At 41.3% G+C, this 23,567-nt stretch overlaps 1 protein-coding gene across 1 annotated transcript in view; it reads left to right on the top strand.

Annotated features, from left to right (window-relative positions):
• Positions 1-7,378, top strand: part of HSDL2 (hydroxysteroid dehydrogenase like 2) — an 85,693-nt gene extending 78,315 nt beyond the window's left edge. The window contains 1 exon segment of the mRNA XM_033237800.1: positions 5,414-7,378. Coding sequence (XP_033093691.1) covers positions 5,414-5,526 — 113 coding nt within the window. The 3' untranslated portion in view covers positions 5,527-7,378.
• The last annotated feature ends 16,189 nt before the right edge of the window (positions 7,379-23,567 follow it).

Below are 23,567 nucleotides of genomic sequence, written 5' to 3'. Positions count from 1 at the left end.
TTTTGTAAGCTGGGATTTTTTTGTAGGAATATTTTAAATTAACAATTCAATTTCTTGTTGTATGTCAATAGCTTTTTAAAAACAGCTTTATTGAGATATAATTCATATACCATACAGTTCACCCATTTAAAGTGTATTTTATTTTTTGAGACAGTCTTGCTCTGTCAGCCCAGCTGGAGTGCAGTGGCGCAATCTCAGCTCACTGCAACATCTGCCTCCTGGGTTCAAGCAATTCTCCTGCCTCAGTCTCCTGGGTAGCTGAGATTACAGGAGCCCACTACGACGCCTGGCTAATTTTTGTATTTTTAGTAGAGACAGAATTTCACCATGTTGGCCAGACTGGTCTCAAACTCCTGACCTCAGGCAATCTGCCTGCCTCGGCCTGCCAAAATGCTGGGATTACAGGCGTGAGCCACCGCGCCTGGCTGCAATCGGCCACAATTAGTCATTTTAAAGTGTACAGTTCAGTGACATTTAACATTCACAATGCTGTGCAACCACCACTTCTCCCTGGTTTCAAAATTTTTTCATCACTGCAGAAGAATACCTGTACCATATGTAAGTAAGCACTTCTCATTCTCACCTCCCCTGGCAACCACTGATCTGCTTTTTCTCTATTGATTTGCATATTCTGAATATTTTAAATAAATGGAATCATACAATATATGTTTTTTTGCATCTGACTTATTTTACTTAGTATAATGTTTTTGAGGTTCATCCAAGCTGTAGCATGTATCAGTACCTCATTTCTTTTTATGGCTGAATATTATTCCATTATATGGATTTGCCACAATTCATTTACCCATTCATCTTCTGATGGACAGTTAGGTTATTTCTGCTGTCTGGCTATTATGAATAATGCTTCAATAAACATTCATATACAAGTTTCTGTGTGGATATATGTTTTCCTTTCTCTTGGCTATCTACATGGGAGTAGAATTTCTAGGTCATAATATCTGTTTAACTTCTCAAAGAACTGCCAAAAGGTGTTTCATAGTGGCTGCATCATTTACATTCCCACCACCAGTGTACAAGGATTTCTATTTTTCCATATCCTAGCCCTTACCAACACTTCTTTTCTGGGTTTTTTTAATTATTTTGTTTTTTCGTTATTGCCACCCTAGTGGATGTGAAATGGCATCTTGTTGTTTTGATCTGCATTTCTCTAATGACAAATGATATACATTTTTTCATGTGCTTATGGATCAAAGGTATTTCCTTGGAGAAATGTCCATTCAAGTCCTTTGCTATTGCAAAATTTGGTTATTTGTCTTTTATTATTCAGTTTTAAGAAATTATGGCCAGGCGCAGTGGCTCACACCTGTAATCCTAGCACTTTGGGAGGCCGAGGAGGGCAGATCACTTGAGGTCAGGAGTTTGAGACCAGCCTGGCCAACATGGTGAAACCCTATCTCTACTAACAGTACAAAAATTAGCCAGGTATGGTGGCAGGCGCCTGTAATCCCATCTACTTAGGAAGCTGAGGCAGGAGAATCGCTTGAACCCAGGAGGCGGAGGTTGCAGTGAGCCAAGATCATGCCACTGCACTCTAGTCTAGGTGACAGAGAGACTCTGTCTCAAAAAAAAAAAAAAAAAAAAAAAATTCTTCATATATTTTCAGTTACGTTTCATCAGATATATGATTTACAAATGCTTTTTCACATTTTTTGTGGGTTGTCTTTCACTTTCTTGGTGATATATTTTGAAGCACATATGTTTTTAGTTTTAACGTTCAACCTATGTTTTTTGGTTTTTACTTCCAGTGTCATATCTAAGATTCATTTGCCAAATCAAGGTTAGGAAGCTTTATCCCTATATTTTCTTCTAAGAGTTTTGAGTTTTACCTCTTACATTTAGGTTTATGATTCATTTTAAGTTAATTTTTGTAGACAGTAGGAGAGTCCAACTTCATTCTTTTGTATGTGGATATCCAGTTATCCCAGCACCATTTGTGGAATAGACTGTTTTTTCCTGTGTTAAATGGTCTTGGCACCCTTGTTGAAGATCAGCTGACTATAGACACATGGGTTTAAACCCATAGATGTATAGGTACAGTGAATTACAGAATTACCAAATAACAATTTCTACTTGTAAATCTATACTCAAAAGAATTGAAAACAGGCACTCAAACAAATAAATGTACATGCCTATTCACAGCAGCGCTATTCACAATAGGCAAAAGACGGAAACAACCCAAATGTCCATTAAGAGATACATGGATAAACAAAGAGTGGTATATACATACAATGAAATAGTAGTCAGCCATCAAAAGGAATGAAGCACTGACACATGCTATACCATGGGACATTATGCTAAATGAAAAAAGCCAGACACCAAAGATCACATATTGTAGAAATCCTTTTATATTAAATATCTAGAATGGGTGCATCCATACACACAGAGAGCTGTTGGTGGTTGCCAGAGTCTGGAGGCAGGGGGAACTGCTAATGCTGAATCCCTGAGGGTTTCATTTTGGGATGATGAAAATGTGTTGAAACTAGATAGATACCACATGTGTTGCGTGGTGGTACACAACATTGTGGCTGGACTTAATGCCACTGAATTATTTCTCTTCCTTTTCTTCTAAGGGCACTAATCCCATCATTCTGGCTCCATCCTCATGATTTCACCTAAACCAAATTATTTCCCCAAGGCCCCACTTCCTGAGACAATCACACCGAGGGCAAGAGCTTCAAGATATGACGTTTGTGGGGAATGCCAACATTCAGTCCATGACACTAAGCAGAGTCTTCCTGGACTCTTCCCACAGCTTCCTGATGCAGTTTTCTACATTGTCAAATGTATCAGCGCATGTCAGTCCATTTTTTCCCTGGAGCCCTTTGTCTTCATGTTATAATCCAGACCTGAAGCTCATTAAGCCTGCTACACAGCTGTTGTCCTAGAAATTTAACTCTCTCCTGCACTGAATCTCCTGTTTCCTGGATCCCATGTCTTCTTTCTTCCTTTACATCTTCATTTTGGTGGCACACATTCTCCAGTAGTTTCATGAGAAAGGATACCCTAGAGAAAATTTTTGTGTGTATCTGAAACCACTATTATTCTACCAACTCTCTTGATTGTTTGGGTAGAGATTTCTGGGTTGCAATTCATTTTCCCTCAGAATTTTGAGGCCATTGCTTTATCATCTTAAGATTATCGTTGAGAATTTGATGTTGTTGTTCTTAATCTTTTCTATCTACCCTTGTCCTTTCTGAAAGTTTTTGAAATCAGAGACATCTTTCTCTGTGGTGGTCTCATATTTCACAGTGATAAAAGGTAAATGTCTTCTGTCATTTTTTCAGCCCCTTGAAAAGTTCTTATGTTATTTCTTTGATAGTTCTCTCAGTTTTCTCTCTTCTGACTTTCTGGAGAAAAAGATCATCTGATTTAATCATGCATTTCTCCTATTGCACATGTATTTGTATAGTTCTTTTCACCTTCTAGGAGATCGACTCACCTTCTTTTTCCTTTCTATTGCATTTTAATTTTGTTGAGTAAAATTTTAATTTCTAAGAGCTCATCTTGTTTTCTGATGTTTTTTCTTCCTCCTCGTCAATCCAACCCATCCCCTGTCTTTCCCTGGTATCGCTGCCTTTACCCCTTTCCCTTTTTCTCCCCTCTCCTTCCTCTTTATCCCCTCTTCTTTTCCTCTCTCCTTCCTGTGCTCCTCCTCTTCCCTCTTTCTCCACCTGCATCCTGTTCTCCATCCCTTGCTGTATTATTTTCTTTTATCTCTGAGGGCAGAGATTATGGAATTTTTAATTTGTTCTCCATTTACTCCACTTTAGTTATCTTTCGTCTGAGCCTGCATTCTGTTTCCTCCAAGTTGCTCTTATCTATGTTTTGGTTTTGATTATATTTGATGTCCATTCATCTCTATGGGTAAGGCTTTGCAAAGCTGATTGGAAGATGTGTGTGAGTGGGGTGGGTGGAATGGTAGGCTTCACTGTAGAATAACAGAGCATGATCCAGTTGATTTAGCTGAAGGACACCCAGATGTCTGTGTTTTTTGAGGGGCTGTTCTGTTCCTTCAGTAATAAAGATCCTTCAGTATCCTCCATGTAAATAAAAGTTGCCCCTTCATTTATTATTTGCTAGTATTGGGATTTTAACATCACATTGTCTTAAAGTAGGACACAGCTCAGTTTATTCATTAAAAGAGTTGGACTTGATCCTTTCTACCTATAATAACTCTATGAGGCTTTGCTACAACCTCTATTTGGAATGATTTAAAGGCATTTAATAGCTTAATATAATATATACTTTCTCTACAAAGAACCTGTGTGGGGCACAGTGGTGGGGAGGGTGGCTACTAATATACCAAACACATTTTGTGCCTTCTAGGATATATGTCATCTATATCAATTAACATAATGTAAGACAGAAAATCATAAATGAGGCTGGGCCAGATGGCTCACATCTGTAATCCCAGCACTCTGGGAGGCAGGTGGATCACTTGAGACCAGCCTGGGCAACATAGCAAAATCTCATCTCTACAAAAAATTAGCCCTGCATGGTGTTACACGCCTGTAGTCCAGCTACTCAGGAGGCTGAGGTAGGAGGTTCGGCTGAACCTGGGAAGTCGAGGCTGCAGTAAGCAATGATCACACCACTGTACTCCAGCCTGGGAGACAGAGTGAGACCCTGTCTCAAAAGAAAAAAGAAAAGGAAAAAAAAAGTCATAAATGAAAGGCAGACATATCTGGCTTTGAATTGCAGCACTGCCTCATACAAGCTGTGTGACCTTGGGCAAGTCAAAATCCTTTTTGAGTCTGTTTCTTCATTGATTCCACTATGTGACAGACTCCATACTGACACTGGAATAAGAGTAGCAGATAACAAATGTACTTCTCTCCATGGAGCTCATATTTATTACATGTTGTTATTAGCTACAATACTATTTTAATGCTCACATATTTTATACCCTGGCATTTCTGTGGTTAAAGTAATGCTAACACATATTTTGTGTCCATACACTATACTTTTAATGATCATTTCTTAAGAATATTTTGTTCATTTACACTGTTTGGTTTTTTTGACTTAAACTTGAAATGTTAAAAGTTTAATGAACTATCTTAAGTTGGAAAATTAACTAAAATAGATAGTATTTGTTTACCAGAATTCATTAGAGGGCCGTGTATCCTTTAGTGTATAAAAGTCTTTTTAGTATAAAAACATTTGCTCTAATCTTTTGCTGATTGTGGTTTTTATGCTAGCTCTTATAGGATATTGTTAACATCTAAGTCTAGGAATTGGGATTCCCAAGATACTGATATAAAATGCTGCAACAGAAATTTCTGTGCTTCTGAGGTTTGTAGAACTCGAGATTCTTTTTAGAATGAGTGTTCTTAAAGCAGTATATCCCTAAGGGCATTAATGGTTGCTTTTCTCTCTTCTCGTTTTCTCATTTTAGGGAAACTAAAACCAACAATGGCATTCATGTCAGGAAAATTAAAGATTAAAGGTAACATGGCCCTAGCAATCAAATTGGAGAAGCTAATGAATCAGATGAATGCCAGACTGTGAAGGAAAAGATTAAAAAAAAAATGTCGACTGCTATGCTCAAGAAGGAAAAAAAAGCTCAACAGTTAAAATCTAACGTTTGTTTTCTTCCCTGTTGTGTTATAAGGATATGCATGTTTGTTCTGGAAAATATAGAATTTGTCTCTAAAAGACCTGAAATTGTAATTAAAACAGCAAGCTAATCAAACATAAGCTTCATTAAGTGGGATTCTAAGACAGTATGTGTTTTTATATTTCAAGGGTTTAACCCTTTGAGCCTTACATCTCATTCACTGTCTTTCTCCAAGAAAAGTATTTTGGGCAGCCAGTGAGATCAAGCAGTAAAATTAGCTCTTTGTCATGTAAAATGAAGGTAGTCTGTTTTAAAATTTTTAGTTTTGGATTGTACACTAACGAAAATTTTAATGATGTATTTGATTTTTATATACTTATTTTAAAGAAAATCTTATATAGTGCATTTAACAAAAATCACAAAAAACGAATTAACTACTACTGGTGAGGACTAAATGAAACAATCATTTTTCATTTTGATAACTAGCTTTCCAGGTAGACTTACCATAGGAAAATATTACTAATGTAATTTAACAAATTGCAGTATGTATTCCATGTAAAAATATGTTTAAATTGTCCTAAAACAAAATAATTTTCTCCCTAGGAGTATGCATTTGGCTACCATGTTTTGAAACAGGAACCTTAGAATAGGGCATTGGTATGGGCTGAATTGTGTAACCCCCAATTCCTTCATTGAAGTCCTACCTCCCATTTCTTTCGAATGTAACTATTTGGAGATGAGGTCTTTAAAGAGGTGACTGAGTTCAAAGGAGGCTGTTAGTCTAATCGAACACGGTGTCCTTTGGACATAAGAGATACCAGCGATGCGTGCACAGAACAAGGACCAGGAGAGGACACAGTGAGAAGGCAGCTATCTGCAAGCAGAGAGAGGCCTCAGAAGAAACAAAATCACCAGCACCTTGATCTTTGACTTCTAATCTCCAGAATCGTGAGAAATAAATTTCTGTTGTTAAGCCGTCCACAGTGGGAGGCCAAGGCAGGAGGATTGCTTGAAGCCAGGAGTTCAAGGCCAGCCTGGACAACATAGTAAGACCCTATCTCTACCCACCAAATAAGTTAATTTAAAAAGCCACTCAATCTGTGGTTTTTTTTTATGGCAGCCCTCGCAAGCTGATACAGTGGTTTGAGAGGCTGGGAGGGTTGAGGGGAAGATAAACTTTAAAAAAGCTCTTATCTTTCATTTCAATCAGTTAAAAATACTTGCTCAGTGTAACAATCTTGCTTCTCATCTTCCACTCTAATATTATTGTACCATTAAGCAATTTAGCTAATCCTGACATTTCTTAGAATCATGTCAGGAGCATTTAATCTGTATTTTACAAGTTAGGAAGCAGAGGATCAGAGATGGGAAAGGACTAGTCCAAGGCCAAAATTAACAAGCCCTATCTAACAAAAACTTTCCAATACATTTATGTTGAATGGAACTCCAAGATCTCACCTCTCCATCCAGGAATGGAGTCCATGTAATCAAAGTGAACTTAAAAATAGGACAGTTTCAACAAGTCCGGAGATTCACTGCAACTGATCAAAGGGAGTCCAGTCAACATGACCCAGCGTGATGGTGACGAGGAAGCCCCCTCTGCTTTAATCCACACCAGGAACGTAACCTCAAGTAACCTGATGTTAACCAATCTGCTATTTCTACTATGCTGTTTCCTTGTTCCTGCTAGTGCTGCCTTGCAAAGGCAGACCGTTCTGTCACACCTGGTGGAGCTTCTGTTTATTTTGTAGGCTGGATGCTACCCGGTTCATGAATCGCTAATAAAAGCCAATTAGATCTTTACAATTTAATTTGTTGAGATTTTATTCTTTGACATTCTTTAAGGTTTGGGAAAATGAGAAGTAGAAAATACCATGAGGCAGCAATCTCTGAGTTCTGGTCATTAAAACATGAATTTGCTAATTATACCCATTCCAATGGGGGGATTGAGTCAAGGGACCTTGCCCTTTTCTTGACTGACCTGCTTGATTATTGCCCTAAGTGATTGTTAGTTGCGTTGCCCATCAGAATCTCTGCCTTCTGGCTTTAAAATTTTTTCCAAATTGGAGTAAATTGAGCTGACTGGTTTTGAGCTTGTAATGTTAGGGGACCAGCAATGAGTTCCTCTAATCCATCCAATCATTAGTAGATTACACCTTTGTTTTAAACCCATCACAGTCTACTATTCATCCCTTTTTTAAATAACCATTTAAAAATTTTCTATCCTGAATTGCATTTTGAAAGGGATGGTTCCTAGGTAACACAAGGTAGAAAATTTACATTTCAAAGGCAAAGAACTTACATTTCAGGCCCAAATATGTTATCTGCCAAGACAGAAAGGTGATGCTAAGAAGCCCAGTTAAGACAAAATGGTCGAAGGTGAGGTTTATTTGGACTAATGCTCTCACCTATTGTAAGAATTTCTATTGATTTTCCTTTATAGATACACATTTTTACAAAGAGTTTCAAAATAACTGGCCAAATACCAGAAATGCAAATTTTGGAGACTGATTTAATTCAACAGGCGGTCTTTTCAACTTAGCTTCTGTTTCTTAACTAGATTACTGAGTTCAGGGCAGAGCCCATTAGCAAATAGAGCAGACAAAGGGTTTCCTATTTCTGGACGCAGATGGATAGTTCTGAAAAAGAAGCAAACCTGCTTTACCCACAGGCCTAATTTTTATAAATATTACCTAGCTTTCTTTTTGCCTTTGGAGTAAAATAGTAACTAAGTGAAAGGTTGGCAGATTCAATCTTCTTATAAACTAGTTGCTAAAGCTTTTCATTTGCCTTCTACATGAGATCTTTTAAAGAGGCAAACATTTTTGAAATCTTTTTAGAAGCTTTTGCACATCAATAAGTATCCCTGGGAAGGCCTGATTCAGAAGCCCTCATTTTTAAACTCAATTCTTAGATGAACAAAGTCTTATTCATCTGGAATGTTCCACATAATGGTCATCATAATTCTCATTTATCTTTAGTAAGATTTCACCATTTTTGTAAGTATTTGCAGCTTCTAGGCCCTAATACATGTAAAAGGCAAACATAGCCAGAAAGTGAAGTACACAGTTCTTTAAAAATTTAAGGGCCGGGTGCGGTGGCTCACGCCTGTAATCCCAGCACTTTGGGAGGCCGAGACGGGCAGATCACAAGGTCAGAAGATCGAGACCATCCTGGCTAACATGGTGAAACCCCGCCTCTACTAAAAATACAAAAAAAAAAATTAGCCAGGCGTGGTGGCGGGCGCCTGTAGTCCTAGCTACACAGGAGGCTGAGGCAGGAGAATGGCGTGAACCCGGGGGGCGGAGCTTGCAGTGAGCCAACATCGCGCCACTGCACTCCAGCCTGGGCGACAGAGCGAGACTCTGTCTCAAAAAAAAAAAAAAAAAAATTTAGGGATGCTGTCCAGGCATGGTAGCTCACACCTGTAATCCCAGCACTTTGGGAGGCTGAGGTCAGCGGATCATTTGAGGCCAGGAGTTCGAGACCAGCCTAGCCAACATGGTGAAACCCCATCTCTACTAAAAATACAAAAATTAGCCGGGTGTGGCAGCGTGGCCTGTAATCCCAGCTACCCAGGAGGCTGAAGTGTGAGAACTGTTTGAACCCAGGAGTTGGAGGTTGCATTGAGCCAAGATTGCACCACTGCACTCCAACCTGGACAACAGAGTAAGACTCTGTCTTTAAAAAAAAAAAAAAAAGGGGGGCGGAGCAAGATGGCCGAATAGGAACAGCTCCAGTCTCCAACTCCCAGCGCGAGCGACACAGAAGACCGGTGATTTCTGCATTTTCAACTGAGGTACTGGGGTCATCTCTCTAGGGAGTGCCGGACAATCGGTGCTGGTCAGCTGCTGCAGCCTGACCAGCGTGAGCTGAAGCAGGGCGAGGCATCGCCTCACCTGGAAGCGCAAGGGGGAAGGAAATCCCTTTTCCTAGCCAGGGGAACTGAGACACACAACACCTGGAAAATCGGGTAACTCCCACCCCAATACTGCGCTTTAAGGAAACAGGCACACCAGGAGAATATATCCCACACCTGGCCGGGAGGGTCCCACGCCCACAGAGCCTCCCTCACTGCTAACACAGCCGTCTGCGGCGATCTATCCGCAAGGCAGCAGCGAGGCTGGGGGAGGGGCGCCCGCCATTGCTGAGGCTTAAGTAGGTAAACAAAGCCGCTGGGAAGCTCGAACTGGGTGGAGCTCACAGCAGCTCAAGGAAGCCTGCCTGTCTCTGTAGACTCTACCTCTGCGGACAGCGCACAGCTGCAGTCCATTAGGGGAAAGAGCGGGGCCGCTGCAGACCCGAACGACTCTGTCTGACAGCTTTGGGGAGAGCCGTGGATCTCCTAACGCGGAGGTTGAGATCTGAGAACGGACAGACTGCCTGCTCAGGTGGGTCCCTGACCCCTGAGTAGCCTAGCTGGGAGACATCCCCCACTAGGGGCAGTCTGATACCCCACACCTCACAGGGTGGCATCACCCCTGAGAGGAAACTTCCAAAGAAAGAATCAGACAGGTACACTCGCTGTTCAGCAATATTCTGTCTTCGGCAACCTCTGCTGCTGATACCCAGGCAAACAGGGTCTGGAGTGGACCTCAAGCAATCTCTAACAGACCAACAGACAGTCCTTCTGACTGTCAGACGGAAAACTATCAAACAGGAAGGACACCTATACCAAAACCCCATCAGTACGTCACCATCATCAAAGTCCAGAGACAGATAAAACCACAAAGATGGGGAAGAAGCAGGGCAGAAAAGCTGGAAATTCAAAAAATAAGAGCGCATCTCCCCCAGCAAAGGAGCGCAGCCCATCGCCAGCAACGGATCAAAGCTGGTCAGAGAATGACTTTGACGAGATGAGAGAAGAAGGCTTCAGTCCATCAAACCTCTCAGAGCTAAAGGAGGAATTACGTACCCAGCGCAAAGAAACTAAAAATCTTGAAAAAAAAGTGGAAGAATTGACAGCTAGACTAATTAATGCAGAGAAGATCATAAACGAAATGACAGAGATGAAAACCATGACACGAGAAATACGTGACAAATGCACAAGCTTCGGTAACCGACTCGATCAACTGGAAGAAAGAGTATCAGCGATTGAGGATCAAATGAATGAAATGAAGCGAGAAGAGAAACCAAAAGAAAAAAGAAGAAAAAGAAATGAACAAAGCCTGCAAGAAGTATGGGATTATGTAAAAAGACCAAATCTACGTCTGATTGGGGTGCCTGAAAGTGAGGGGGAAAATGGAACCAAGTTGGAAAACACTCTTCAGGATATCATCCAGGAGAACTTCCCCAACCTAGTAGGGCAGGCCAACATTCAAATTCAGGAAATACAGAGAACGCCACAAAGATACTCCTCCAGAAGAGCAACTCCAAGACACATAATTGCCAGATTCACCAAAGTTGAAATGAAGGAAAAAATCTTAAGGGCAGCCAGAGAGAAAGGTCGGGTTACCCACAAAGGGAAGCCCATCAGAATAACAGCAGACCTCTCGGCAGAAACTCTACAAGCCAGAAGAGAGTGGGGGCCAATATTCAACGTTCTTAAAGAAAAGAATTTTCAACCGAGAATTTCATATCCAGCCAAACTAAGCTTCATCAGTGAAGGAGAAATAAAATCCTTTACAGATAAGCAAATGCTTAGAGATTTTGTCACCACCAGGCCTGCCTTACAAGAGACCCTGAAGGAAGCCCTAAACATGGAAAGGAACAACCGGTACCAGCCATTGCAAAAACATGCCAAAATGTAAAGACCATCGAGGCTAGGAAGAAACTGCATCAACTAACGAGCAAAATAACCAGTTAATATCATAATGACAGGATCAAGTTCACACATAACAATATTAACCTTAAATGTAAATGGACTAAATGCTCCAATTAAAAGACACAGACTGGCAAACTGGATAAAGAGTCAAGACCCATCAGTCTGCTGTATTCAGGAGACCCATCTCACATGCAGAGACATACATAGGCTCAAAATAAAGGGATGGAGGAAGATCTACCAAGCAAATGGAGAACAAAAAAAGCAGGGGTTGCAATCCTAGTCTCTGATAAAACAGACTTTAAACCATCAAAGATCAAAAGAGACAAAGAAGGCCATTACATAATGGTAAAGGGATCAATTCAACAGGAAGAGCTAACTCTCCTAAATATATATGCACCCAATACAGGAGCACCCAGATTCATAAAGCAAGTCCTTAGAGACCTACAAAGAGACTTAGACTCCCATACAATAATAATGGGAGACTTCAACACTCCACTGTCAACATTAGACAGATCAACGAGACAGAAAGTTAACAAGGATATCCAGGAATTGAACTCATCTCTGCACCAAGCGGACCTAATAGACATCTATAGAACTCTCCACCCCAAATCAACAGAATATACATTCTTCTCAGCACCACATCGCACTTATTCCAAAATTGACCACATAATTGGAAGTAAAGCACTCCTCAGCAAATGTACAAGAACAGAAATTATAACAAACTGTCTCTCAGACCACAGTGCAATCAAACTAGAACTCAGGACTAAGAAACTCAATCCAAACCGCTCAACTACATGGAAACTGAACAACCTGCTCCTGAATGACTACTGGGTACATAACGAAATGAAAGCAGAAATAAAGATGTTCTTTGAAACCAATGAGAACAAAGATACAACATACCAGAATCTCTGGGACACATTTAAAGCAGTGTGTAGAGGGAAATTTATAGCACTAAATGCCCACAAGAGAAAGCAGGAGAGATCTAAAATTGACACTCTAACATCACAATTAAAAGAACTAGAGAGGCAAGAGCAAACACATTCAAAAGCTAGCAGAAGGCAAGAAATAACTAAGATCAGAGCAGAACTGAAGGAGCTAGAGACACAAAAAACCCTCCAAAAAATCAATGAATCCAGGAGTTGGTTTTTTGAAAAGATAAACAAAATTGACAGACCGCTAGCTAGACTAATAAAGAAGAAAAGAGAGAAGAATCAAATAGACGCAATAAAAAATGATAAAGGGGATATCACCACCGACCCCACAGAAATACAAACAACCATCAGAGAATACTATAAATGCCTCTACGCAAATCAACTAGAAAATCTAGAAGAAATGGATAATTTCCTGGACACTTACACTCTCCCAAGACTAAACCAGGAAGAAGTTGAATCCCTGAATAGACCAATAGCAGGCTCTGAAATTGAGGCAACAATTAATAGCCTACCCACCAAAAAAAGTCCAGGACCAGATGGATTCACAGCTGAATTCTACCAGAGGTACAAGGAGGAGCTGGTACCATTCCTTCTGAAACTATTTCAATCAATAGAAAAAGAGGGAATCCTCCCTAACTCTTTTTATGAGGCCAACATCATCCTGATACCAAAGCCTGGCAGAGACACAACAAAAAAAGAGAATTTTAGACCAATATCCCTGATGAACATCGATGCAAAAATCCTCAATAAAATACTGGCAAACCGGATTCAGCAGCACATCAAAAAGCTTATCCACCATGATCAAGTGGGCTTCATCCCTGGGATGCAAGGCTGGTTCAACATTCGCAAATCAATAAACGTAATCCAGCATATAAACAGAACCAAAGACAAGAACCACATAATTATCTCAATAGATGCAGAAAAGGCTTTTGACAAAATTCAACAGCCCTTTATGCTAAAAACGCTCAATAAATTTGGTATTGATGGAACGTACCTCAAAATAATAAGAGCTATTTATGACAAACCCACAGCTAATATCATACTGAATGGGCAAAAACTGGAAAAATTCCCTTTGAAAACTGGCACAAGACAGGGATGCCCTCTCTCACCACTCCTATTCAACATAGTGTTGGAAGTTCTGGCTAGGGCAATCAGGCAAGAGAAAGAAATCAAGGGTATCCAGTTAGGAAAAGAAGAAGTCAAATTGTCCCTGTTTGCAGATGACATGATTGTATATTTAGAAAACCCCATCGTCTCAGCCCAAAATCTCCTTAAGCTGATAAGCAACTTCAGCAAAGTCTCAGGATACAAAATTAATGTGCAAAAATCACAAGCATTCTTATACACCAGTAACAGACAAGCAGAGAGCCAAATCAGGAATGAACTTCCATTCACAATTGCTTCAAAGAGAATAAAATACCTAGGAATCCAGCTTACAAGGGATGTAAAGGACCTCTTCAAGGAGAACTACAAACCACTGCTCAGTGAAATCAAAGAGGACACAAACAAATGGAAGAACATACCATGCTCATGGATAGGAAGAATCAATATCGTGAAAATGGCCATACTGCCCAAGGTGATTTATAGATTCAATGCCATCCCCATCAAGCTACCAATGACTTTCTTCACAGAATTGGAAAAAACTGCTTTAAAGTTCATATGGAACCAAAAAAGAGCCCGCATTGCCAAGACAATCCTAAGTCAAAAGGACAAAGCTGGAGGCGTCACGCTACCTGACTTCAAACTATACTACAAGGCTACAGTAACCAAAACAGCATGGTACTGGTACCACAACAGAGATATAGACCAATGGAACAGAACAGAGTCCTCAGAAATAATACCACACATCTACAGCCATCTGATCTTTGACAAACCTGAGAGAAACAAGAAATGGGGAAAGGATTCCCTATTTAATAAATGGTGCTGGGAAAATTGGCTAGCCATAAGTAGAAAGCTGAAACTGGATCCTTTCCTTACCCCTTATACGAAAATTAATTCAAGATGGATTAGAGACTTAAATGTTAGACCTAATACCATAAGAACCCTAGAAGAAAATCTAGGTAGTACCATTCAGGACATAGGCATGGGCAAGGACTTCATGTCTAAAACACCAAAAGCAACGGCAGCAAAAGCAAAAATTGACACATGGGATCTAATTAAACTAAAGAGCTTTTGCACAGCTAAAGAAACTACCATCAGAGTGAACAGGCAACCTACAGAATGGGAAAAATTTTTGCAACCTACTCATCTGACAAAGGGCTAATATCCAGAATCTACAAAGAACTCAAACAAATATACAAGAAAAAAACAAACAACCCCATCAAAAAGTGGGCAAAGGATATGAACAGACATTTCTCAAAAGAAGACATCCATACAGCCAACAGACACATGAAAAAATGCTCATCATCACTCGCCATCAGAGAAATGCAAATCAAAACTACAATGAGATACCATCTCACACCAGTTAGAATGGCAATCATTAAGAAGTCAGGAAACAACAGGTGTTGGAGAGGATGTGGAGAAATAGGAACACTTTTACACTGTTGGTGGGATTGTAAACTAGTTCAACCATTATGGAAAACAGTATGGCGATTCCTCAAGGATCTAGAACTAGATGTACCATATGACCCAGCCATCCCACTTCTGGTATATACCCAAAGGATTACAAATTACTCTACTACAAAGACACATGCACACGTATGTTTATTGCGGCACTATTCACAATAGCAAAGACTTGGAATCAACCCAAATGTCCATCTGTGACAGACTGGATTAAGAAAATGTGGCACATATACACCATGGAATACTATGCAGCCATAAAAAAGGATGAGTTTGCATCCTTTGTAGGGACATGGATGCAGCTGGAAACCATCATTCTTAGCAAACTATCACAAGAAGAGAAAACCAAACACCGCATGTTCTCACTCATAGGTGGGAACTGAACAATGAGATCACTTGGACTCGGGAAGGGGAACATCACACACTGGGGCCTATCATGGGGAGGGGGGAGGAGGGAGGGATTGCATTGGGGAGTTATACATGATATAAACGTCATGCACATGTACCCTAGAACTTAAAGTATAATAAAAAATAAAAAATAAAAAATAAAAAATAAAAAAAAAAAAGAATTAAGGATGCCATTTTTAAATTGAATCTTGAGTCTCTCAGGGTCAAGATAAAAGTCTAAGAGTGAAATTCCATGAAGTTGGGTCATTGTGTTTTTTCTGTCTCTCCCTCTCTCTCTTTCTCCCCCCACCCCATGTTTTTCTCCAGGGTTCCTGGCTTATAATTCCTATAGGGTTGTTACAAGCTTTTGTTACAATGTTGGGTGTGTCAGACCTTGCAGGCAGGCCTCAGGAAACGGAATCTCTCTGACCTTCTCTTGCCTTCCTTTCACCTCCCCAAGGCAGAACTGTGGGTCATATAAACCCTCATTCCAGGGAGGGTCCTGCTCCATATGCTGGGGGAAAGAATGCCAACTTAATGAAGCCTCCATAAAAACCCAAGAGGACTGGGTTCCAAGAGCTTCTGGATAGCTGAACACATGGAGGGTCCTAGAGGGTGACACACCCAGGGAGGGCTGGAGAGCTCTGTGCCCCCTTCCCCAATACTGTGCCCTACGCATCTCTTCATATGTATTTGTTATTATAGTATATACATTATAGTATATGTATATAATATATTATACCTTTATTATTTCTTTACAATAAACTGGTAAATGTGTTAGCAGATGTTTTCTTTTTTCTGCAGTGCATTCTAGAATGCAGTGGCATGCTCATGGCTCACTGCAGCCTTGAATTCCTGGGCTCAAGGTCTCAGCTTTCCAAGTCTCAGCTTTCCCTAGGCTCCTGCCTCAGCTTTCCAAGTAGCTGGGATTACAGGCACATACCACCCTGGCTTTGTTTGTTTGTTTTTTGTATGGACAAAGTCTCACTTTGTTGCCCAGCCTGGTCTCAAACTCCTGGCTTCAAGTAATCCTCCCACCTCAGCCTCCCAAAGTGCTGGGATTATAGCTGTGAGCCACCATGCCCAGCCTAAATAATTTTTTAAATTCCAGTTTTTAATTATTCTGTGTTAGGATACAGAAATACTTTGTGTCCTGCAATACTGTTAAACCTACTTACTAGTTTTAGCAGCTTTTTTGTAAATCCCTTAGGATTTTCTATGTATGTGATAGTTATCTGCAAATAAAGATAGTTTTATTTCTTCTTTAACATTCTGTGTGCCTTATATATTTCTTTTCTTGTCATATTGCACCGTTAGACCCACAGTACAGTGGTGAATATTGGTGGTAAGAATGGATATCCCAGCCTTGTTCTTAGTCTTAGGGGGAAAACACTGTGTTTTTTCACCATTAACTATGATAGTTGTAGGGTGTTTTTTTGTAGATGCACATTATCAGGCTGATTATTGTTTATCTGCTGAGTATTCTTAATCATACGATTGCTGAATTTTGTCAAATGCTATTCCTATTATCTATTGAGACGATTAGGGTTATTCTCCTTTATTCTATTAATATGGTGAATTCAAATGATTTTTTAAAATTACTTTTACTTTTTTTAGAGATGGGGTCTTGCTCTGTTACCCAGGCTCATCTCAAACTATTGGTCTCAATCAATCCTCCTGCTTTGGCCTCTCAAAGTGCTGGAATGACAGGTGTGAGCCACCTTGCCTAGTCTAAAATGATTTTTTTAAGTTAAAAATATTTATTGTGCTGTTTTCCCCAAGTTTGTTGAAGCCAAATGTACTTAAATAGAGACAAACAGCTGTATCTAGGGGAATGATGGCAGTTTAGGAAGTATCAGGCTTCATTCCCAACCAACAGAAAGTTCACCTAGAAACTATCCACAGGGCAGAAAATCCTTTTGTAAACCCCAATACTTGGAAACAAGTTTGAGACACACATGGTCCACAGAACTGAATGAAATCTGAATTAGAAGGGTAAAGAGAACAGTCTTTTTTTTTTTTCTTTTCTTTTCTTTTTAAGAGACTGTGTGTGTCTCACTATGTTGCCCAAGGAAGAATGGTCTTATTCCAGCTGTGGCACCCCTTTCCCTCCAAGTCAGCACAATGCAAGACAGAAGATTTTCCTGGCCCCCAGTTTCTACTAGGGGAAAAGAGAAATTGAGACAGTCATCTAGCTTCCCTAGCGTATTCTGAGACATTTCCCAGGCAGCCCACTATGTTTTCCCCTGGAACACTTGGGGAAATGGCATCACTAGACCACTCAGGGCCAGGTATGAAACAATGAAAGGAGGCAGAGGTCATAGTAACCAGCACATGGATCTTGGTAATACCTTTACGTTTCTGCAAGTTGTGGCACCAGATGAGAGATACCAGCCAGTCTCAAAGCCTACCCACAAAACTGAGCTAGTCACTTTCAGAAGCATGGTGGGAATTTCAAGCTAGCTTGAGTCCCTAGATAGCTGGTCTCTGTGCCCAGACTCAGAGCCCACCCCAACAATTCTACTCAAGCAAGGAAACTCCCACCTCCATGCACTGGAAAGAAGGAGCTAGACCAGCTTGACCCAGGAAGCCAAACGAAGATCTACCCAGCCCTCAGCCAAAAATCCCACCTAACAACCTACCCAGGCAGGAAGACTCTCACCTCTGAACATTTCAGAAATGCAAAGGGGCCAGACTGGCTTGACCTGAGAAGTCAAACAACCACTTAGCTCAGTCAAAAGCCTACCCCACAGTTGCATCCTGACAGGGAGGCAATCCTCAATTGTGCTTTTTTTTTTTTTTTTTTGGAGATGCAGTTTCACTCTTGTCACCCAGGCTGGAGTGCAATGGCATGGTCTCAGCTCACTGCAACCTCTGCCTCCCGGGTTCAAGCGATTCTCCTGCCCCAGCCTCCCGAGTAGCTGGGATTACACGCACCTACCAACACGCCAGCTAATTTTTGTATTTTTAGTAGAGACAGGGTTTCTCCATTTTGGTCACGCTGGTCTCAAACTACTGACCTCGTGACCCACCTGCCTCGGCCTCCCAAAGTGCTGGGATTATCGACCGCACCTAGCCTCAATTGTGCAATTCTAAGGAGCATAGCTTCTGATCCCACTTGTCCCAAGCAATGACTCCACCTAACTTCCAATCCCAGCCCGCAGCCTTCCCTAACTGCAGATCCCAAATACCAGAATTGCTTGGCTAGGGAATATATCCTGTGACTAACCTGACCAAAAGCCCTCGTAGTACCCAGCCAGCAGCTCTATCCAGTATCAGAGCAAAGGCAGTAGCCCAGTCAACTAGAGAAATCACAAGAAGTTCTGCCTATCTGGGGTCATTCCAGCTTATCTGGGAGCTGGCCCTTCCAGAATCACAGGCTAAATAGTGAAGGTCTATTCCTGCCAAAGAACACCTTCATAAGCCAGAAGAGGGGGTGGTCTTCTTCTTTTTTTTTGATACGGACTCTCGCTCTGTCGCCCAGGCTTGAGTGCAGTGGCACAATCTCGGCTCACTGCAAGCTCCGCCTCCCAGGTTCATGCCATTCTCCTGCCTCAGCCTCCTGAGTAGCTGGGACTACAGGCACCCGCCAACATGGCGGGCTAATGTTTTGTATTTTTAGTAGAGACGGGGTTTCACCGTGTTAGATAGGATGGTCTCGATCTCCTGACCTCGTGATCTGCCTGCCTCGGCCTCCCAAAGTGCTGGGATTACAGGCGTGAGTCACCATGCCCAGCCAGGGGCGGTCTTCTTAAATGCTCAGACAACAATGCAAGGACACAAAGATTGCAAAGAATCAGTGAATTATGACACCTCCAAAAGACATTAATAAAGCTTCAATAATGGGCCTACATGGGATGAGATTTTAAACCTTACAGTACACAAATCTCTTATTTTAGACTTTTTATCTTCCTTATGATATTCTTTTCCAGGATTCTGTTTCTAAATTCTGAGTCAATATAAAGATGGTAAAGATTCTTGGCCAACTATACACCATAATAATTATTGGCCGGGCGCTGTGGTTCACGCCTGTAATCCCAGCAGTTTGGGAGGCCAAGGCGGGCGGATCACGAGGTCAGGAGGTCAAGACCATCCTGGCTAATACAGTGAAACCCCATTTCTGTTAAAAATACAAAAAATTAGCAAGGCGTGGTGGCACGTGCCTGTAATCCCAGCTATTCGGGAGGCTGAGGCAGGGGAATAGCCTGAACCTGGGAGGCAGAGGTTGCAGTGAGCCGAGATTGTGTCATTGCACTCCAGCCTGGGCAACAAAGTGAGACTCCATCTCAAAAAAAAGAAATTACTATTATTATTTTACATAAGAAGAAACAATGTAATGATTGATTTTTGAGTGAAAAGCTAACTTTATTATTTCTAGGAAAAATCCTATTTAGTCATATTGTATTAATTATATATTGGCGGATTCAATTTTGTATTTGTGTCCATTTGCCATATTGGGGCCATACTTTTTTTTTTTTTTGAGATGGAGTCTCGCTCCATTGCCCAGGCTGGAGTGCAGTGGCGCCATCTCCGCTCACTGCAAGCTCGCCTCCTTGGTTCACGCCATTCTCCTGCCTCAGTCTCCCGTGTAGCTGGGACTATAAGTGCCTGCTACCATGCCCGGCTAATTTTTTGTATTCTTAGCAGAGATGGGGTTTCACCATGTTAGCCAGGATGGTCTCGATATCCTGACCTCGGCCCGCCTCGGCCTCCCAAAGTGCTGAGATTATAGGCGTGAGATACCGCGCCCGGCCTGGGTTGTAGTTTTCTTGACACGTCTTTGTCTGTTTTTGGTCTCAGAGTAATGGTGGTCTCAAAAAATGAGTTAGGAAGTGTTCCCTTATATTTTGAAAAAGTTTCTGAAAGATTGGCATTATTTTTTCTTTTTTCCCGAGAGGGAGTCTCTCTCTGTGGCCCAGGCTGGAGTGCAGTGGCACGATCTCGGCTCACTGCAAGCTCTGCCTCCCAGGTTCATGCCATTCTCCTGCCTTAGCCTCCCGAGTAGCTGGGACTACAGGCGCCCGCCAACGTGCCCGGCTAATTTTTTGTATTTTTAGTAGAGACGGGGTTTCAGTGTTAGCCAGGATGGTCTTGATCTCCTGACCTCGTGATTCACCCGCTCTGGCCTCCCAAAGTGCTGGGATTATAGGCGTTAGCCACCGCGCCTGGCCGGCATTATTTTTTCTTAAAAGTTTGACAGAATTTATCAGATTTCTCAGTGAATTTACCCAGGCCAGATTTTCCTTAAGGGAAAGTTTTAAACTGCAAATTCAATTTTTTTTCTTTTTTACAAACAGGGTCTTGCTGTGTCACCTAGTCTGGAGTGGAATGGAGCAATCATAGTTCACTGTATCCTTGAACCCCTGGGCTCAAGCAATCCTCTTGCCTCAGCTTCCTGAGTAGCTAGAACTACAGGAGCATGTGACTATGCCAGCTAATTTAAAAAAAAATTCTTTTTTGTGGGTCTTGTCATGTTGGCCAGGCTTCGATATCTTAATAGAAAGAAAACTATTCAAATTTGTATTTTTTTCTAGAGTCCATTTTGTCATTTTTGTCTCTTAAAGAATTTAAGTTGTTCAATTTAGTGGCATAAAGTTGACCTCAATATTCTATATTGTCACTTTAATGTCTATGAATTCCTTCTTTCATTTTTGAAATTAGTAATGTCCATTTTCTTGACTAATGTAAATGGAGCTTTAGTACAGCTTCTCACTCTCACCCAGGCTGGAGTACACTGGCGTGAGCACAGCTCGCTGTAACCTCAAACTCTTGGGCTGGAGTGATCCTCCCACCTCAGCCTCTAGATGACCTATGACCACAGACACACACCACCATGCTTGGCTAATATTTTAATTTTTATTTTGTAGAGACGAGGTCTCACTATGTTGTCCAGGATGGTCTCAAACTCCTGGGCTCAAGCGATTCACCCACCTTGGCCTCCCAAAGTGCTGAGATTACAGGTATGAACCACCATGCCTGGCAATGATTTTTTACAAAATACTCTATGTTTTCCTTTATTTTCTTTCTTTTTTTTTTTGGAGCGGGGTCTGTTTTCTGTTTTAAGTTGATTTCTACTATATTATTTGTTTTCTTCTACTTTGTGTTTAATATGTCCTTTCTTTTAGCTTCTGAAGATTAAAAGTTAGTTCATTCTCTTGGGCCTTCTTTTTCTTATGATATAAACTTTTAAGCCATAAATTTTACTTTTAGAACTGCCTTAACATTTTCCCACAAACATTTGATATATTGTGTAATTTTTCGTTCACTTTGAGAGATTTTCCTACTTTCCTTCTGAGTTCTTCTTTACTCAATGAGGAACACAGAAACATGTTTAATTTTCAAATATTCATAGGAGTTTCCAGATTTTGATCTATAATTGATTTCAAATTTAGCTTTACGGTGGTTAGAAAATATACTTTGTGTGACTTCAACCGTTTTAAACTTCTTGAGACTTGTTTTATAGCTAATTATATGGCCTTTTTTAGTGAACATTATATATGCAGTTAAAAGGAACATCTAGGCTGGGCATGGTGGCTCACGCCTGTAATTCCAACACTTCGAAGGCCAAGGTGAGAGGATCACTTGAGCCCAGGAGTTCAAGACCAACCTGAGCAATATAGCGAGACCACATCTCTACAAAAAAAAAAAAAAAATTAAAAATTAGCTGGGTATGGCTGGGTGTGGTGGCTCACACCTGTAATCCCAGCACTTTGGGAGGCCGTGGCGGGCGGATCACAAGGCCAAGAGATGAAGGCCATCCTGGCCAACATGATGAAACCTCATCTTTACTAAAAATACAAAAATTAGCTGGGCGTCGTGGCGCGTGCCTGTAGTCTCAGCTACTTGGGAGGCTGAGGCAGGAGAATCGTTTGAACCTGGGAGGTGGAGGTTGCAGTGAGCCGAGATCGCACCACTGCACTCCAGCCTGGTGACACAGTGAGACTCCGTCTCAAAAAAAAAAAAAAGGGAAGAAAAAAAGAAAAAAAAATTAGCTGGGTATGATGACACCCACCTGTAGTCCCTGCTATTCAGGAGGCTGATGTGGGAGGATCGCTTGAACATGGAGGTCAAGGCTGCAGTGTGCTATGATCCACTTTACTCTAGGCTGGGTGACAGAGTGAGACTCTGTCTCAAAACAAATAAAAATAATGAAAGAAAGGAACTTGTATTCGGCAATTGTTGGGATAAATCATTTTGTTTTAGCACCTCTTTTTGCTTCCGCTTGAAAGTCTTATCTTCCTCATCCATCTTCTTGGCCTGCTTCTTGGACTGTTTTAGGGGGTTCTTCTTGCTGGACATGGCACCTTCACGCCATGGCACCTTCACAGCTGGACTTGGCACCTGTGCCCCTTCCTCAGACTGGGCCCTCTATTGGACTCCTTTTTCCTTTTTTTTTGGAGACAGAGTCTTGCTCTGTCACCCAAGCTGGAGTGCAGTGGCACAAACACAGCTTACTGTGGCCCTGACGCTCCTAGGACCAACCAATTCTCCCACATCAGCCTTCCAAGTAGCTGGGACTACAGACGTGTGCCACCACGCCCGGCTAATTTTTAAATTTTTTTGTAGCGACGGGGTCTCACTTTGTTGCCCAGGCTGGTCGCAAACTCCCGGGCTCAAGCAATCCTCCCACCTTGGCCTCCCAAAGTGCTGAGATGACGGGCAGGAGCCACCATGCCTGCCCTAGGATTTCTATTTGTTGCTTTCTTTTTGAAACAGTTTTATTGAGAAATAACTCACATACTATACAGTTCACCCATTAAAATGTATAATTCAGTAGTTGTTAGTATAATCAGAGTTTCATAAACATCATCCAATTTTAGAATATTTTCATCACCCCAAAAAGAAACTTTATTCTGTAGTAGTTACCTCACATTTTCACCAAAACCTCTCAGCCCTGGGGAACCATTAGTCTACTTTCTCTCCCTATTGATTTGTATATTCTCGACACTTCATATAAATGGAATTATACAATATATGACCCTTTGTGACTGGCTTCTTTCGCATAGCTTTGTAAGCTTTTCCAGGTTTACCCATGTTGAAGCATGTACCAGTGTCATAAATTTTTTAATATAGTTGCTGCTTTGGTATTCATTTTTAGGCCTGGCCTAAGTCCTTGGAAACCCAGTTGTACACCCACCCCCGCCGTCACCTTTGGCCTCATTAAAACTTACCCTTCTGGCCAGGTGTGATGGCTCACACCTGTAATCCCACACTTTGGGAGACCAAGGTGGGAGGATCACTTGAGGTCAGGAGTTCAAGACCAGCCTGGCCAATATGGTGAAACCTTGCCTCTACTGAAAATACAAAAATTAGCTGGGCAGGATGGCGTGCGTCTATAATCCCAGCTACT

The sequence above is a fragment of the Trachypithecus francoisi genome, unplaced genomic scaffold, assembly GCF_009764315.1.
Source record: "Trachypithecus francoisi isolate TF-2019V2 unplaced genomic scaffold, Tfra_2.0 Lachesis_group16, whole genome shotgun sequence".
Lineage (NCBI taxonomy): Eukaryota > Metazoa > Chordata > Mammalia > Primates > Cercopithecidae > Trachypithecus > Trachypithecus francoisi.
Note: the sequence above shows the minus strand (reverse complement) of the source record. Positions and strands in the feature narration are given on the sequence as shown.